General features: G+C 36.9%; 1 protein-coding gene across 11 annotated transcripts in view; it reads left to right on the forward strand.

Annotated features, from left to right (window-relative positions):
* The window catches only part of DGLUCY (D-glutamate cyclase), a 47,685-nt gene extending 30,311 nt beyond the window's left edge, over window positions 1-17,374 (forward strand). For all 11 annotated transcript variants that reach the window (XM_080396712.1, XM_080396718.1, XM_080396719.1 and 8 more), the window contains 7 exons: window positions 947-1,144; window positions 3,234-3,494; window positions 3,959-4,058; window positions 5,822-5,970; window positions 10,798-10,917; window positions 12,633-12,784; window positions 16,980-17,374. In XM_080396712.1, coding sequence (XP_080252838.1) covers window positions 947-1,144; window positions 3,234-3,494; window positions 3,959-4,058; window positions 5,822-5,970; window positions 10,798-10,917; window positions 12,633-12,784; window positions 16,980-17,123 — 1,124 coding nt within the window. In that variant the 3' untranslated portion in view covers window positions 17,124-17,374. The remainder of the gene's footprint in view (window positions 1-946; window positions 1,145-3,233; window positions 3,495-3,958; window positions 4,059-5,821; window positions 5,971-10,797; window positions 10,918-12,632; window positions 12,785-16,979) is intronic.
* The last annotated feature ends 1,697 nt before the right edge of the window (window positions 17,375-19,071 follow it).

The following is a 19,071-nucleotide window of genomic DNA, read 5'->3' on the forward strand; positions in this document are numbered from 1 at the left end:
TATACTAGCTGTGATTTATCCAACAACATACCAATTTTGCCAAATCAGGTATAATCTAGATCAACATTTCTGGTATTAACATAAAGACAGCAAATATTTTCAGTTTAGGGAGCTACTATGCTGTCAGGTCTAAATAAGCTTATTGTTCACTGTGGGGTTTGATGCTGCTCAGATTCCCTTTGCTAAGACTTACTGGTCACCTTTTGTCATTATTTCTTGCCAGTCTACAGGTTTTCTAGCTAGGCTGGCAAGACACCGTGCAGAGATGCTTTTTCTTAGTCCCCCTTTTCTTAGTCTGATAAAGGACTACTCCTAGCCAGCAAGCGGTAGTATGACAAAACTATGTCAACTCCTAATACAGGGATATTCAAAGGTACAAGACAGACTCTTAATAGCTTCCAGCAGCACTAGAACCTAGAAAATTAGGGTTTTTTCTTACGGAAACAGTATCACCAACACGCTGTGCAAACTTAAGCATTAACTTGTTCTTATGTCAATGCACTTCATGTGTGTCAAATGCAATTTTCAGATTTGCCAGCTCCTGACAGACTTCCTTGAAGGATACTAGTGTTCAGTTCCTAAGTTGCCTCAGATTTATGCCAAAGAGTATATTGTAAAAAAACCTGATCAACTACCCATATGACCTTCGTAAAAGTGAAAACATTTTCAGATGTAAATGCATAAATTTCTTTCTCAAGATGTATTAACTGTTGCAGTGTAACTTAAAATATCACCTGTTTTTAGAAGTATCATCAGGCAGAGACTCAGTGTTGTTACGTTAAATATTTTTTTGTGATTAAATATTTTTATTTATAATGTTTTTATTTATAATGTTTAATATAATTATTTATATTATTATATTAATATTTGTAATTAAATAAATTTTTGTGACTTTGTCATTCTGATATTTCAAAGAGTTTAACTGAAGTTTTTTCACCTATTTTAGGAGCTCCATTAGCTTTTACTCATTCTCCTGGCTGCATGTTCGTTACTGACCTAAAGAATGATGATGTCACAGTCAGATCCTCAGGAGAAATCCCACAAGTCCACTGCATTTCTCAAGATCCTCTGCATTACAGTATTGTGTCAGCAGAAGCAGCCCAAAAGATAAGGACTCTAGAGACCCTAATTGGAATAGATCCCGGTAAGACACCTCTTTTCCTTTAGTGGATTTGTTACGAGGTAGATATGACCTATCATGCTTTTTCAGATATTCATAAAGTTCAAGAACACAAAATCTAAAGGCAATTTTAAGATTTAAAATATTATTTGTGGAATATAGTGAGCTAATATAACTAGGCCTTACATTTTCTGCTACTCTACTCAATATCAGAGTCTGGCCAAAACCATCCCACCTTAGGGGTAATGGAAGATCTGATCTTGATGACTGTATACTTTCAAAGTACACAGAAGCATCAATGTTTACAGCAGACTGGAGAGTCCACAGGGAATAAGAACTGTTGCTGAATAAAACTGAAATTGGTATGTAAAGTATAGGGCACCACAGCATGCTGGTAGCAGCTACACTGGTATTCACCGTTGAGTAAATAGCACGTTTCTTTACATATATTTATGACCCCTGTGCTCCTACCAGAAAGTTGTGGTAGTTGCATGTGCTTTTCAAACATCCCTCTGTGATGGGTGGAATTACAACAAACTCTGCTGACATACTCATCGCAGAGATGTTCGTGATGGACTGAAGTGACCCGGCCACCACAGAAGGTTGAGAGGTGGGGCTGCATGTGTGCATAAGGAAGATGAGAGGGACATAAAAGCAAACTGAATAGTGCAACTGTTCCTGTAATACACACTGAATTAGCCCCCTCTGTCTGCTGTAAATTCTGATCAGTTTCCCATAAGTTTTCTGAAATCCTCTGAAGGCAGTAGTGGAAAACAGCTTATGTCCAGCTCTCCCAAGCTCCAGGTCTGGGCTGTGTGCATGTTTGGGTCTGTTTATTTTTACTCACAAGGTCCCTCCTTTTCCCACTCTGGAGTTCAGCCTGGCACGATGCCATGCTCTGCAGAAACACAGAACCTAACTTGAGAGCTAGCTCATTTTATTGCTCAAGGACAGTACAGTACTTTATTTCAGTTAACATGCCCCACTTCTCAGAGACTAATATTCCCTGCTTCTGTTGCTCTATGTTTTGTTCAGAACTTTTTTCCATGTCCACTATCTGTACATTGCCTGTATGTTATTTAGGAGGAACCAAGGGAGAAATGGCAGAGGGGAAACTGAGGACAAAAATAGGAAAGTGCAGGTGGGGGGAAGGTGAGAAAGATGAAGATGTGAGTAGGCTAGAAAACAATAGCGATGACTTACCTCTCACCATCAGCCCATGAATATCAGTGCGTCACACTGGTATTCATGGCTGTCAGGAACGATAGCAAATCAGAAGGACTATGCTGTGAACATTTTTTTCTCAGTGCCAGGGAAGGGAGAGGGGATAGGAGGTGCTTGAACAGTGGCAGACATACACCAATAGCACAGCGTTGCCTCTGTAGGGGCTGACCCATGAGAAGAGACATCTGTTAATATATTTTTACCTGTTCCTCAAGGTCAGGTAAAAATTCTCTACTACATGAAGTGTTACAAGATCTTTTAGCAGTCACCTCTGTATTAACTGAGTTTATGAAGTCCCTTGGTAACTTACCGTGTCTCTGAATCCTCACTTCCGTGGTTATTAATTTCATTAAGTGGGATTTATTTGGGAATTAACTTTTCTCTATGCAGACAGAGTTAAATAGAGACAAAGGGCCAGCTTACTCATCTGAAGTCTGTATCAAAACCTCTGTAAGATCTGGGGTGCCCGAGTTGCAATCTAGCATCAGTAGGTAGATGTGGTCTAGCGCGACTGTCACAGCAGATCAGGGGAAAGCAAAGGGCCAAAGAAATGGAAACAATGTGCAGTAAGTTCTCAAAAAAAAAAGAAAAAGCTATTTACACCAATACCTAGAAATGCTAGGTATAGTAATTTACAAAATCCAGTTAACTGAAATTCCTAACCTGGAAGCACAGCCCATTATCAGCATTACTCATATCCTACACCTTCCTAGGTTTCCTGAGGAAATTACCCCAATTCCTGCCTTGACCAGAGGTTTTTCTTTCTTTTTTCTTTTTTTTTTTTTTAAACCCCATTTTATGTCATTAAAGTATGCAGGTTCACCCACACAGAAACTTCAACAGAACGACATACTGAAGCGTACCACTCTCTTTAAACCCCCTTTTGCAGGAGAGCGGGGCATAGCCCCCCTGCGCCGGCAGGACGAGCTGCTGAAGGCCGGCCTGTCCCTCTGCCACGCGCGGGCCGTGCTGCTGACCACCGGGTTCCCGACCCACTACACCCACCAGCCGCCCGAGGAGAACGACCGGCCACCGGGCACGCTGGCTGTCGCAGCCATGCTGCAGGCCTTGGAGAAAGAGGTTGCCATAGTAACAGATCAGAGAGCCGTGAATCTCAATAAAAAGATTATTGACGAGGCTGTTCAACTAGGTAAGACACACGGTTTTTTTCCAGTTTTTATCTTGCCAATTTGAGCCAAGGTTTACTTCAGTTATTCTGTCACGGGTTTTATTTTTCTTTCAGAGAATGACCCAGGGTGAACCCTCTAAGCTCTGATCAGCCTTGCCACAATGGCATGGTTTTAAACCCAGCTGGCATCAAGTTAGTACTTATGTGCCTGGGTACTGGTTCTGGATTAGCTGTTTGTGAAGAACTCTGGATGTCTGCTCTCGTTCTCGCAGACCTCTCAAGGTCCCATTTACTAGCACTAACATCCAAATGAGTTTAAATTAGAAGTAAGGCGACAGGGAGCTTATCAGGAACTGTGTAAAGACATCAAGTCCTTACTATTCTAACTGTTCTACTTTTTTTCTAAGTTATTCAAACACACATTTTAAAAAATAATGAAAAAAGAGAGGTACATAGTAACTGAATTGTATTTTGTTCCTTTGTAGGAATCCTGAAGAGACCTGTCCCTGTATTGAGTTATCAAAGGGAAGGTGCCGATTCAGCTTTGATGTTTTTGTGTGAAAGTGGGAATCCTGGAAGACCTAGGTATGTGTACTCAGTTTTTTAGAATGGATCACACTTCTACTATGTAAAGTTACAATAAAAATAATGACCATGATCTAAGACGGCATAACAGTTACAAGTAAATCCTTAACACTTCAAGTGAACAGAAAAAACCTTAGAAACCAGTGTTGGAGCACACATAGAGCACAGAATTCCATATTATCCTGTAATTACACATTTCTGGAGTACAAAAAAAGAAATGATACTTCATACATCAGTTAGCTCTTTTCCTTCGAAAAATTTCCAAAAGCTTTTCAGCTGTTATTCCATAGATATATATACACTTACAGAGTATATTATTTTACCAGTTTTTAAATCACTGAGAAAATCAGAAGGGGGAATTATTATGTCAGAGTCAGTGAAAGAGCTAGGAAAAGAGTTGTGGAGTGTGTTCGCTTTCCAGAGCTTTGGCTCAAGTGTGACAAGTGGGGAATCCAATTTGATTTAATAAAATGTCATGTGTTGGTAATAGTGTGAAGGTGATCATCCTATTGTCTTTAGGCAGCCAAAACCAAAATCATAGATGTATGCATGCATTTCTGAATATTGATTTAAACTGTTTGCATAAGTATTGCTGAGTGTACAAAGTTAGGGAAACATTCAAATCTAAACAGAGTGTGTGATTAGTGTTAATGCACTGGAGAATTTGCCAAGTAGCTGTATGCACATTTCATTACTTAGCAGGCAACTTACATTTCCTTTAAGCAGGCATACATTGCTCATTTCTATTGATCTTTCCTTGTAAAGCATTTTAATGTAGTTACCCTCAGTTTATTCTCTTTAATAAAAAGATCTTTCACCCTGGTATTTGCTTCATCATCTTATTCAATTCTCATTTTTTTCCACAGATTACTTATGCTATAATTGTATGCTGTAATAGTATGCGTGATGTCTTTGGGTTTTATGTATAGTTTTACAAATATAGTTTATAGCTATGCATAATGTAATTACAGGCAGTTTCTATTTCAGTCCCCAAAAGCTGAAGTGTTTCTTTAAAGTAGACAACTAACCTGCTTAAGGTCTCTGGAACCACCGTAGATACCCACCCACAAGAACATTAAGTAATTCAGCAGAATTAGTAACCTTTTAACAGTAAAACTGGAGAAGCAGAAGCAAAACAACTTAATTCTAACATACAGTGGCAGAACTGAGTACTAAAATTCTGCTTAAAATGTAGGACATCTGCAGCACATCTGTCTACTCTCATAAGTAGCAAAACAGCCATAGACCTAAAGAAAAATCCTCTAAATCTAAAGACCCAAACCAAAAAAATCCCTAACTAGAAATAAAAAAATATTTGCCAAGCAGTGTACTTTAAGAAGAGATTATATTTGCACTACCAAGGATTTAGATGATCATTAATTTCCACTTTTTTGTTTTCTTTGAAAACACTTATAGACTACTGTCTTACAAGGTATTGCCTATTTTAACATGAAACAGAGCATGGCCAGATGGCTGACCCAAAGGATTGCTGGTTAGGAGGATTTCAGGAACTTCTCCATTTCTTGGTGGCAAATGTGGTTTGAGGGAGTTGCACTGAAGCTATAAAGAAATAGACTAACCTTTGAAAATAAACTGTAGAGAACTACATTCAGAAATAACAAAACAGTTTCCAAGATTTACCTTGAATCCCAAAACGGTCAGAACACAGAACCAAGCACATCAGGAGAAGCAGCCAACAGAAAACTTTGCTAGGTGAAAATCACAGCTTCGACTCCTCTGTTTTTTCACTCATCTCTAACCAGATTTGATCACCTGATAGCAATAGAGCGTGCTGGGATGGCTGCTGATGGCAATTATTACAATGCCAGGAAAGTGAATATTAAACACCTTGTGGATCCCATAGATGACTTGTTTTTAGCTGCACAAACCATTCCAGGAGTCACAACAACAGGTATGTGTGAGTTTGTGTTATATTCTCAAAGTGAAAGAAGCACAAAATGGGAACTCTTAGTGGAAGTGCAGGGGAGCAGGAGGCAGGTGTTGAGTAACTGCTTGCAGGCTACAGCTGTTCGTTGTGGTTGAATTTAAAGAGACCGTTACTGGAAAAAAAGTACAAGTTTCTATTGAAAAGTTCTCACAGCTGGAAAAAATAAGGGAGTTGATTTCAAAGTTATTTAAGGACAAAAAAACCAAACCCAAGCCTAGATGTATTATTTATACATCCGTGTGCGTACGTACATTTCTCTAAATGTAGTTTTTAACACAGACTTTATTTTGCATGTTATGTGTGGAAGGCAGCATAGAAAGCAAATGACTGTTGAATGGAAACATTACATATTAAATATTATATTTATTTTTATGAATATTATACCTGTGTTAAAACAGCAGTCTGAATGGAATCTTAGTTTATTTTGTCTTTTAGCAGTACATTCTGTTAAGCAGAGATTGCATATTTGCATCTACTACAATAGTGCCTTCTCTAACAAAATATATGTATACGGTAATAATCTTTAAAGGAGGACATTGTCCTTTCTGTCACAACTGCATCGACATTCACTAACACTTCTAATAAGAATGCTTTTGTCAACATAGTGCTCCTCTCTTTTGCCAGTGGTCCTTTCTTGGAAGTTTAATTGTGTTTGGTTTTGAAAAAATATGACATAGATCAAGGTGTATCTATACAAGTGTTGTACAACGCTCTTGTACAATCAGATGCCTCCTGCTACACTGTGTGGACCAAAACAGAGCCTGGAGATCTTTAATCTGTGTAACTATTAGAAACAAAATCAGAAATGAGTGTCACAAAACAAGTAAGTACCCATGTCAGGCTGATTTCACTCACATTAAAACATGTCTGCCAATCTGGCTTTTTAATTTCTTGTAGTGCTGTGGACTCACTCCTGTTACCAAAAACACAGGAACTTTGACTTCTCAGTGTTGACGTTTTTCAAATGTTTCCACAGAATTTACAGAGCTCCTGCAGAGGCAATGCATAGTCAGGTTTCAGTGTGTTGGAATCATTTAAAGCTGTATAGCAGAAGAGTTCCCTGGTGTTTCTGTATGTTCTGAAAACTTGCAGTACATTTTGTTTAGATGTAATTCCATTTTTTTCCTATTCCTGAGGTGTAACTCTCATCATTCAAAAAGAAGCACTCTAGATGGCACTCTGCTGGCAATCTTGGTAGAAAAGCCAAAGATTGACTGAATAAAGATAGAGAAAACTCTCTTTCATAAAGATGTTTAGCAAAATGCCTCAGAGCTTGATCTGCTGCAGCTGATTTCAATTCTTGTCCCTGGTTTTAGAGTGTTGATACAGGGACTTGGTCTTTCCAGCTATTATATAATATCATATCCCGATTCCTTTGATAAAAATGCCCTAATCTTTTAAAATATCTGCCAGAGCAGCTCAAAGAATGTTATTGATTTGGCAGAGTTTGGAGTGTTCTGCAAGGTGGGAATTTAAATCTGTTCAGCAGAATTTGTTTTAAACGTTCCCTGAATATTCAAATATACTATGAAATGTCATTAATTAAAAATATCACGGACTTGTTAAGAAGAAGCAGTTATCTAGATTTGCTGTGTCCCATTGCTGTGAATTTTCTCTAAAGAGATGTCTGCATAGGAAATTATTTAACAAGTCATAAGTTTCAAAAGGTAATGAAAGTATCTGCTCTGATTGCCATGGAATTTGTGTATATGGATATTCTGTGCTGGATGACTAACTGAGTATCTAATGAAAAAAAATTCAATTGTTTCTTTATGCTGTCTGTTACCTAGTTAACATTTCTTATTTTGCTTATCATGCTATCTTTTTGTGTCTTTTTTTTTTTTTTTAATTTGATTACAATTTCTTGGAATGGCTGTTGGTTTTCTTCAATGTATTTCTGCAAAGCCTAGCCTAACAAGGCACCGATCTGCGCTGTGGCCTTTGCATCCTATATCTCATTACTGATGACAATGTAGTGCTACTGATTATGGTAAATTTTTCTGGTGGGGCTATCTTTGACTTTCTTCGTGGTTAGCAGGAATTTGGAGGCATGTGTCTAGTTCCAAAATAAAATGCAAATATTATACAATGTTAGGGCAGAGTATTCAGATAACTTTCTAGACTAGAAAAGGATACTAGAAAGATCAAATTTTCAGCCTTACAGAAATCTTTATATAGTGTGCTCGGTGGCAAGAAGTATTGTGTTAGTAAGTGGAGAGGGGAAATGTTAGAACATTTGTTACCTGCTGATTAACGGCTGTCAAGATTTGCATTTAAAACAAGGTCTTTGTTTCAAAAAAATCTGATCTAGGAGTTTGACTACAGACAAATTGTGAACAATGCCTACAATTGTATGGGTACTGGTATCATAAAAAGTCATGGAGTAAACAGCAGCCTTCAGGAATATAAAAAATAAGACATGAAAGGCTGAGGTTGGAAGGGCTCATTTTCCACTAAAGACTGAAGTAAAAGTTTAAGACATGTTACAGAAACCACATGCTATTTTTTTTCAGTTGACATAGCTATATGCTTATTCAATTGACCTAGCTATATGCTACTTATAAAGGAGCTAATGAAAAGCTTTCCAAAGTGCTGCGTGAAAAAATATTGTCACACATTTCCCTTTCATACAAATGTTTTTTATCATAGAAGACTGACATCTTATGTGTTTTTTATGAATGCAGTTTAGAAGCCAATGTAGTCAGTGAAAACTTTCATGGAAAATCCAACAGAGCTATTTTTTCTCTGCCTGGAAAGCACTCAGGCCTTTAGGAGAAGAGCATTCATCTTGTCTATTTTAGGCATCTATATTTGGAATGTCTGCCTTGGGGTGAGATGAACTGAATGTTTGAAGGGTTTGTTTCTCTCTGCTGACTTTAAAAGAAGTATAGCTGACCAGCTCATGGGTAGATGGCTTGTATTTTGTCAGGTGAATCTCAGTCTGGAAATCTAGAGTAAAATGTAGTCCTCTGCTGATGTGTAGAGGAGGAAGAAAACAGATGGTACAGGAAAAATTTTCAGCGTGGTGTTCTTTTCCTCCCAGTGTAATGCAAATGGGATCTATCCACAGCTGTAGATCTACTAACTGCAAAACCATCCTGGTGACAGGACAAGAAAAAGACAAGAAAAAGCAAAGCAAGGCTGATAGAAAAAACCCTCTGAGAAACAGATTAGTATCTTTCAGTTAAAGAAACTGGTGACGATCTTCAAATGACAAGAATTCATTTTAGCAAGTTTAAAGACTATTAAGAGCAAAATTTTGGATTTTTAATATAAGAAAAATCAGAACATTGTATGGATTCTTACAACCCAGTAGTAACTACCATATTTATATATGATGATAGAGGCACCATGATTATGTCGTTACCTATTTGAAAAGTACTACCAACAAGCAGATTTTAGAAACCACCATTAAGTCCAAACACCGAAATAAATGTGAACAGATTATTTAAATCCTTTTATATAAGTTGTGTCACTCAGTTATGCTCTCCTTGACTATGTAGACTTAAGGAGTTACATAAAAAATTGCTGCTGAGAAATAATTTTCTATTTCTCTTAGAGAAGAAATTTGCTACAGACTTATGTGAGATGTTTATGCAGTTACTCAAAGTGTTAAATTTATCACTTTTCAGGGCTTGAAGTGTAAATTATAAATACTATAAATTCTCTCCTGTAACACATACTATTCATAGTCACATTTCCAATTCAAATACGATATGTTGCAGTGAGGACTTGGAGCTCTTGACTGTTCTGTTTCAGAGACATGAACTAGGAATTTTCAATAAAACCTTCCAAGTTGAGAAAATGCCATTTAGACTAACAGGTGAAAGAGAAATGTTGATTTTCATTTAAACAGATGGAAATTTTTTTTGGGGGGGTGTTGTTATACATTAGTAAGAGACTAGAGGTACTATCCAGCTTTCCTGTAAGCTGCTAATTTATGTATTATCCTTATCTCCAGATCTCTGAACGACATCTAACAATTTTATGTCCCAAACATAGGATTGCCCAGAATTTTCCTGAAATTACATAGGTCCCATTGATTTTACTGAAATCAGAGACAAATACATAGCCTTTCTACTTGGCCAGCAAAAATCAAGGGCCTGCACCCCAAATATAAGAACACTAAAAGGAAAAAAAAAAAAAGGGAAGACTGGCTATGTGTTTCATAAATTATTAGAAAAAATGAAAACAGTTATAGTGCACAGGGTTGGCCTCTTTGTATACTGTGGCACAATGATTGTGTAAAACAGATTGCCAAGTTCTACTTCTGCCAAAGTCCTTACATATATTTTTGCTTAACTTTCTGAAATATTTGCTACTTTTAATCTCTTTTTTAGTTAAAGCTTTTAACAAGCCAAAGTTTTCTATGCTTGCTTTATTATAGTCATGGACAAATTCCTCAGGTTTATTTTGGATTCATTTTCTTCTTTCTTTATTTGTGCTAATGTACTTCTGATAATGCATTATACCGAACACTTGTTTAAGGCCTTCCATAGGCGAAGTTTACTATCTTAATTCTATCTGCAGTTCTTGAGCACTTGATAATTTTTATTTCTTTTGCATGCACTAATACAGCATACATTGCACATATACACTTACGGGTTAGTGTGTGATAGGTGATGCTTTCAGCCATTCCATTCACAACCTTCTGTTTTTAGACACTTGATGAAAAAGGACAAATCGCCTTATGTGAAGCTATGAGCTGTTCAGAAATTTCTAAATTTCTGAAAGGATTGTTAGTTATATGCTGGGTTCATACTCATTTGGTCTTTTTCTCTTTTCATAAAGGTGTTGGAGATGGAGGAAATGAATTGGGAATGGGGAAAGTAAAAGGTGCTGTAAAGAAGTACATAAAAAATGGAGATGTTATAGCCTGTGATGTTGAAGCTGATTTTACTATTGTAGCTGGTAAGGGATTTTTTTTTTTTTTTTTTTTTGGGGGGGGGGGGTGGAGAGTTGCTGATGTTTGAGAACAGAACTGACAAGAAAACATCTGTCTTTCGAACTAATTTGTATTGGCCCTTTATTTGTATGACCAAGTCATCCCGGGCAAACAAATCTGTCTCTGTATTATGTCCATTTTCTGAAGAGTTAAGCAACTATGGCTTCAGCAGGACTGACTGAAAATTGAGGATGTGCATTTAATTGAAGTGAGAAAGCGCATTTAATTGGAAATAGGAGGGCAAATCCTGAATATTCTTGAAAAATCACACCTTAAATAAAATAACAAGGAAGACTGCAGAAGTGATCTGTGTGAGAATTAAAATACCTGTGCAGATATGGATTTTCAGTATAATTTATGAGCTTCTGTGGGTGTGACCTTTTCAGGCCTAAATCAGTCATATTTTTTACATGAAGAGATGGTACGTCCTTTTGCCAGCCACTCAAGGACAGGTGTACATTCTTGATGTACAGCAAAAGTTGAATGTTATAGTTAAAATTCTCTGCTACCTTAACATGTTAAGTAGCGCAAAGTAAAATTTGCAAGTGAAAGAGCTGTGTTCAGCAGGGGCCGATTTCTGAACTGCATGGACTATAGGGTACTTAGGCTCAGGTTTTGAGGTTTCTAACCTAGGTATCTAACAATCTTGATACTAAGACAGCAATTTCTGGGAGAAATGAGAGTGTGGTGATAAGTATATCTACTTCTTATGGCTATATGTATATAGTATCTACAGTGGCTGTTTTGGTAATTCTGATAATTTTTACTTTGAAAGCAACTGTCACACCCAGACCCTGCAAAGGGAGGTGAGGTGGAGCTTTGGACATGTTTAAGTATGCAAAACTACATGCACTAAAACAACTTCCACACTTCTTGAAAATTTTGCTATTCTGCATCTCTGGAAAAGGTATCAGGTAGCAGAGACAACTTCTCAGAGCAAGTTTCAAATCTAATGATCCCCAATACAGTCTTGACAAAGAAGCTGTCTAACAAGACTGTGTGCACTGATTTAATAACAGCATACAGAAAAATTATGGATCTTAAATATGTTAGAATGTCCTTTTGTTTATGACACTTACACCAAGGACACATCATCAAGACACAGACAATTAGCTTCACCATAGCTTCGTATCTTACAAAATAGCTGAACTCTTTAATCAGGCATCATTTTGTGACCAAAAAGGGATTCTCTGCAATGGTACAGCATTCCATTATAAAATCTGACACCAGTAAAAATTTGCCTGGTTTAGGATACTTTGTCAAAATCTTCTACCTTTATGTGGTTAGAAACAAAAGACACCAGGCTGTAACATGGCTCCTGACAGTTCATGGACATCACACTAAGCCAAGTGGAATCGTGCTACAGACCATGCCCATCTGAGTTTTTGCTTTGTTGGAAAGACAAACCACAAACTAAACTAGATGGAAACTTAGAGAAATTCAATCTGTACTAGAAATACTAGAATACATAATACTAGAAAACATTTCAGTATGTTAAGCAATTGTGTATTTCTGAAATAAATGTTCCAAATTTGTGTCAATATTTAATATATATTCATGTTCCGTTTCACCACGCTACATGAGACTCAGTTTTATGTGCCTACCGACCTATGCAGGTTAGGTATCTTTGCAATAGATATTGGGTTTTTTCCATTTATTTCCTGGTGCCATTCTTTTGCAGGGGTCTCTAACTGGGGAGGCTATGCCATTGCCTGTGCTCTATATATTCTCAGCACTTGTGAAATACATGACCGCTATCTGAGGAAAGCTATTGGATTTCCGCAGTTACCACAGAAGACGGTCTGGCTATCAGCACTTCCATCTGTTACCAAGGTAATTTCTGTAGGACCAAGGAGTTGTGACTTGCTTTTGACATGCAGATAGGATTTGCTACCAGCTGCTAAATCCTGCCTAGTCCAGTTTGATAGCTTACTTTCACCTGGTCTTTTGGTGACTTTTGCAAGTCACTGGTGAATGAGCAACCACACTGTATTTAGAATATTCCACAAAGGATTCAAGGCTGATTGAATGTAAAAATCCTCAAAAACGCATGTGTATGTGTGCTGTGACTTCAAGCACAAGACAGCACTACAATTTTATGGGCAGTGCAAGAAATCCTTGCACTGCAATACAGTGATTAAAATTACCTGTTCACTTCCTTCGTATTGTTCATGATTTTATAAACCTCTGTTGTAGCCTTCTTTAGATGTCCCTCTTCCAAAATCAAAAGTCATAGAGTTCTAATACAGAAGCCACTCCATATTTCTGATATTTGCACCTTCTGATCTTTCCACCTTTTCTAGTTATGTTAGAAACTTTCTGTAATTAGTTTTGAATGTTTCTAAACTCAAGACTTGCAGGTGAATATTTTTAAATCTGTTTCGATTAATGCAACTCTGAACAATGTGATATTCTGGGAATACAAAGGTTTCAGACTGAGAAAAGTAAAATAACTGAGAGGGGTGAGAAATGACTGTGATATGTGTTCATCCTGCTGAGCACATGGCTCTATTTTTAACTTGGCAGGGTTTGTTTTGTTGGGTGGGTTTTTTTTAATATACATATATATATATATGCTCAACAATCAGGTAAGGTTGTTCCACCATACTTGTAATAACTTAGGAACTTCAAACTTCAGTCTTACTGGTAGAGTACCTCTATAGACACCTGGGCAAAACCAGTAAGTTTATAACCTGCAAGAATGCTAAGCAAAATGTCTACCATAGATATTGCTCACAACAGTGGAGAATTTATGCTGATGAGAGTACGTTCTGCATGACATCCAGCAAAACACCTCTTAAGTATTTTAGAATAGGTAAAATTTTTGGAAAATTCTTGCTATTTTGATTTTTCATTTAAAGGTCACAAAACTGACACTGATCCCTATGTTTAGCATAGCTGTATAGCCACTTATCCTTTGACTTAACAAAGCACATGGCACCTTTCAGCACAATCTTTTCCTAAAATAAATTACTTTTCATCTTTCAGTGGTTTTGCCCTTTAAATTAATGTATCCTTAAAACTACTATGATCAAAATTCCTGGTAACGAGCTACTGTAATTAAATGTGACATTGTGTACAGGAAATCCTTCTTGGTTTTTACTAAGCTATACAGCTGGGAATATTGAGAATGATTCAATAATGGGCTATTGAAAGTGCAAAACTAAAATCTATTGAGATAAATTAATGGAAACAGTTTTGTGGAGGACAGGAAATTACAAAATGCCTGACAAGAGAATATGGTATCGTTAATTATAAATTACACAAGAGTAAACAATGCAGGTGATTGAACACATTAGTGTTCACACACTCCATTAATATAAAAAACCCTCAGACCACTTATATTTATATGGCTACTTTCTGCCCAATCCAACTTCTTTTAATGCTATAATAATTACTCTCAGAAGTTAAAGAGCACCACCACACATACCCACGTCAGTGTTCATATTCTCTGTTTGTAACTGGAAAGAAGACAGTTGAAAGAGTGCCTAAGCACCGAACAGCTTTCTTGTAATGAGTTTTGTTTTTCTTCCAAAAATGGCATTCCTTCCGCGAAAACTATAGATGATCATTACTGGATGAAGAACCCCCCTGAAACACAAAGGTTATTTCTCTGCAGCCTTGTGTTCAAGCAGTGTCAGGATTGCACGCAATAAAGCCCAGAACTGTGGAGCTGAACATTCCCACTGAACAGAATGCTGAGATAGTTCTAAGTGCATAGATTAGTCTTTACATATATTTTATTTAATAAAAGACACTGCATTGCATTTATTCCTTGTTGAGAACTTGATGAACAAGAAACAATTGGATCTAAACAATCTTCACTTACCTTTCATTTGTGGAACTGAATCATAATTGTGTTGTTTAATACAACATTGGTTTGATTTTTCAGATGTTCATGGTACTTTGACACTGAAGTGACTCTAGGGAAATATATTAATTCATACATATCCAAACATAGCTAATGCTAAACATCCCAGAGTCAGCTCTGCATTTCCTTGCATCTCACATCCAGGTTAATATATCAAGCAGTCATTATTTTACTGAACTCTTTATTAATGTTAAGAAATGAACTATATGGTGCTGATTTTGAAGTTGTGACCTATAAGAATGTTAATTACGTTGTAAATGAGAAATATATTAAAATATGATGTTTGTTTTAGTGTTCTGTATAAGCTTTGTCATGTCTAAGGGAGTTTTTCCCATTAACAAAGTGCAAATTAACAAGTTCTTTTTCTATTAATTGGGTTATTTTTCTGGTTACCCCACTCCCAACATAATGGTTTGCTAAAGAGAGAACTCTGAGCAAACTGCAGCACTTTACAGCTAAGGAAGCACGCTCTACATCTTTCCATTTGAAGGAACAAATAGCATTCGATGAGAGGATGCCGTTTATCAGGCATAGCTAAGCAGTGTGAAGCAAGCAAGCCTTTTTTCCCACGTAAGCAGATCAGAGTGCTCTAACATGTGAGCATGTGGGAGAAGAATTCAAATTAGAAATGATGTTTTGTGTATCCAATTCAAGTGTCTCTTCCGTGACACAAGAGATCTAATTTGCCAATTTGCATATAGATGCTAAGAAAAAACCTCTCTCATGCAGAAAGATCAGTTGATTATATTTGCACTCACTTATTTGATCGTTCATGTGAGATAAGCTGATGGATATTTATAGCTTTATAAATTAAAAAGTAGCACTTCTAAAGCTACCAATGTATCCAGATAATTTCCTTAAATAGCTGTATCATTGCAGTGTTGTCACATGATGTCAAGACTGACACCATGTAACTATGCATAATTTTTCTTTAATAGAAAACTGGTGCCTCATGTAACTTTGTTGCAGCTAAGAACCAGGATGCATTAAGAGAAAATACAGGACAAATAATAAAGTGCATTCAGAAAACAGGTTACTAAATTATACTAAATTATCTGGTAATTGACCATGCAAGGTATGCTTTAATTCTTTCAGAAATTCTTATATTTTGACCATATACTGTATTATTTAAAATACAACTATATTGTGTCAAAATTCAGATCTAAAGCTATTGTAATCTTTATGGTTGAGAAGTCTTCCTAGGAAAAACCCGAACATTTAATAAGACAATATTAGAGAGTTTAACGTCATAATTTTTTCATTGTCAATTTGTGTCCAGGAGATAAAGGACTTTGCTAGAGGTTATTGGATGGGAATATCAAACAAGAAGTAATTAAACGTAAAGAAGTGTTTGTCAAGGACGCTGGCAGGGCTGTTTTGGTAGTACTCAAAACCAAGGATTATGTTCCCTTTGTGTACTTTTAACAGCTCAATTTGGAATATGCTTTGTTATCTGCTTATATTACTGTTAAGCAAGAAAATAACTGTTATAAACATGAAATTGAGTTGCAGTTCTAAACAAAAGTATGCACTATTTCAGAGAATCCCAAGGAAGCACAATTTCAGGATTATTCCCCCATTCCTAAGCAACCCAAATTCTCGTAAAAACAATAGAAAAAAGTGGACAGAGAGCAAAAGGCACACAGAGATCACAGAAGTTGCAGGAAAGAAAAGTGATTGCCGATGTACCTACTCCCTGTAACCTTTTTTCCTGATGTATCCTCTTACCCTTCTGTTCTTTTTCTTTAAAAATGCATCTGCAGCCAGCTGCTACACTGGGGAAGTGATAGGTAGTGGTTTTTGAGATACTTTGGGAGGAGGTTGCTCTGGTTCTGATTTATGCAATATAGGAACTTGAAACCCGGCAAAAAAAAGGATTTGTGTTACTAAACTGATGATGTGCTGTTTGAGGGAGTGTGGAGAACAAGATCATTCAACAATTAAATAGAAGTCAAGAATATAAGCCTTTTGATGCTCCCTAAGTTCCAGATGCTACACACATTCTTTTGGACAAGGGAAAAAGTTGTTAGCAAACGGCTGTCAGAATAAATATGGAGGATGTGGTCAGTCTCCCCTAGAATTAGAAGAAAGATCTCGATGAATGCTCTTGTCTGATTCAGAATCTTAATTATATTCTCTTTTTATGTTGGTTTTAAGGAAGAAAAGCTTCTGAAAGCACTTGTGCGGCATGGGGTTCGCAGTGGAAAAACTGCCAGTCTAGAAATGGAAGTGGATGGGCTGCCCTTCTACAACACCCATTCGCTTATGATTGAAAAGCTGCTTCAAGAAGCACAGCGGTGACTGCCCCTGATGATTTCCTGTATCGAGAGTTGCCCCCATGTTAGTTCCTTGTTCCCTAGCCTCTCACAAGGTATAAAAAAAATCAGAAAAAGATTACTTTTCATCTCTGGTGTCTGGGCTGCCCACAACCTTTCAGTGTTACATCTCTGTGAAGCAAGAAGGGGACATGTCATTGTGATGATTTTTTGGGCTGCTTTTCTTTTCTGTAATTATATAATGGAGAATGGATATAAAATGCTATTATATACTAAGAGGTGATCTGTCTTTTACAAAGAAAGCTTGTCACTAAAAAATGAAATATTGCACTGCTGTTCCAATTTTACTAACCTTATAACTGCAACAGGAAGTAACTCTTGTAGCAACTTGGATTTAAAAATACCTTGTGGTGGGGAAAGCAGCTGCAGCGGAGTGGGGAGGTTCAGAGCAAAAAACCCCAGCGTTAGAGTAGGGAAAGCTGTTAGACACAGCTCCCTTGCACGCTTCCTGTAGCCCCTCTAACATGGTCGTCTTGTGGTGGTGGTGGGTACTTTGTGGAAGTGTGAGGAGATAAGGGGAGAGTTTTAACTGAGATAATGAAAATAAAGGGCAGCACTGCAAACTTCCCATGTAAAAGGTAGGGTATACCATTTGCCTCCTTCGGACTACTAGTTTACCATGTGTATCTTTTGTCCCTTTCTGGGTAATACAGAAAGGTGGCATACATTTAAGGGTATCCTGTATCCTGTTGAGAATAAATGAATTAAATACATAAATAGTGGTTAAAAATTAATACTTAAAAATGAAAGCATTCCTGGAAATTAAAAAATATTTGCGTTCAGTATGAAATAAAACTATGGAAATGAACATTTGGATTAATTCCAGTTATAGAAATTCAGCTCCTGACAAGACTAAATGAAGCAAAATTAAATTGTATCTTAAAAGCCTACTAACGCTGAACCAGTACATGACAAATAGTTGTGAATTGTGCCTGACTTTTGTCATTTAAAGCTGTGATTTTTACTTTAACTCTAGAGGAATGTCAGGGCTGAACTTCTGTTAGTTGTCAGCCCTTGCAGCAGAGAGGACAGGGTATCTATGCACCTCTCAGGCACTGATGCTTTAGCTAAAATGATTATAATGATACAAAAAGCGAGCATCAAACCACTGTGCTTTAACAGGATGAGAATGGCAGTTGTGTTTAGCCACTGCTTTTTCCAAAGCACCGTGGACTTCTACACCTTATATCTACTTTTCTTCCTGGCAGGTGAATTTTACGTTCCTTCTTTTATGTAAGACAAGCACATAACTTTTTGAGAACGAGAAAAATCAGTTCTTACCACAAACACTGGCGTATTTTGAACATCAGTCTTCTGAAGTCCTTGAGGACACACAGCCTTTAAAGACTTAAAACAGTTGAACACATGAGAGAAAGAAATCTTAATGCCAGACAGGCTGCTAGACATTCAGATTCGCCAAGGCTCCCAATGTATATTTTATAGATCAGACATTTTTTTAGATTCATTTTATTTAAAACAGTCTTGAACGATGTTGCAGTAGAACTATCTTTGAAGTTTCATAATTAGAAAATAGCTCCTTTAGAGGTCTCCCAACTCTCCAAACTATAACTATAAAGCAAAGTATTTCATATGAATGCTTGAGCTTTTTGCCAAAGCCAGTAAGCCTGCAGGATGGCATATGTTCACTGCTGCACAGAACCCACAAAATGAAATGGGCATAATTTTAAAAAGTCTGTTTGGGAAAAGAGGCAGCTGATTTCCTTCTCTGTGTGCTAAGTGCTTAGTAGCTTACTGACATATGACACTGACAGGTGCAATGTATGTTATTCTTTCCAAACACTAACATTTGTCAAAAAACCCTTCATTTAGTAAGCTTTTGCTCTTTTTTTCTGAAAATATAAGTTTTAACACTCAGATTTCAATAAGAAATATAGAACGTAATAATTTGTCTT

This window comes from Falco punctatus, assembly GCF_963210335.1.
Source record: "Falco punctatus genome assembly, chromosome: 7".
Taxonomy (NCBI): domain Eukaryota; kingdom Metazoa; phylum Chordata; class Aves; order Falconiformes; family Falconidae; genus Falco; species Falco punctatus.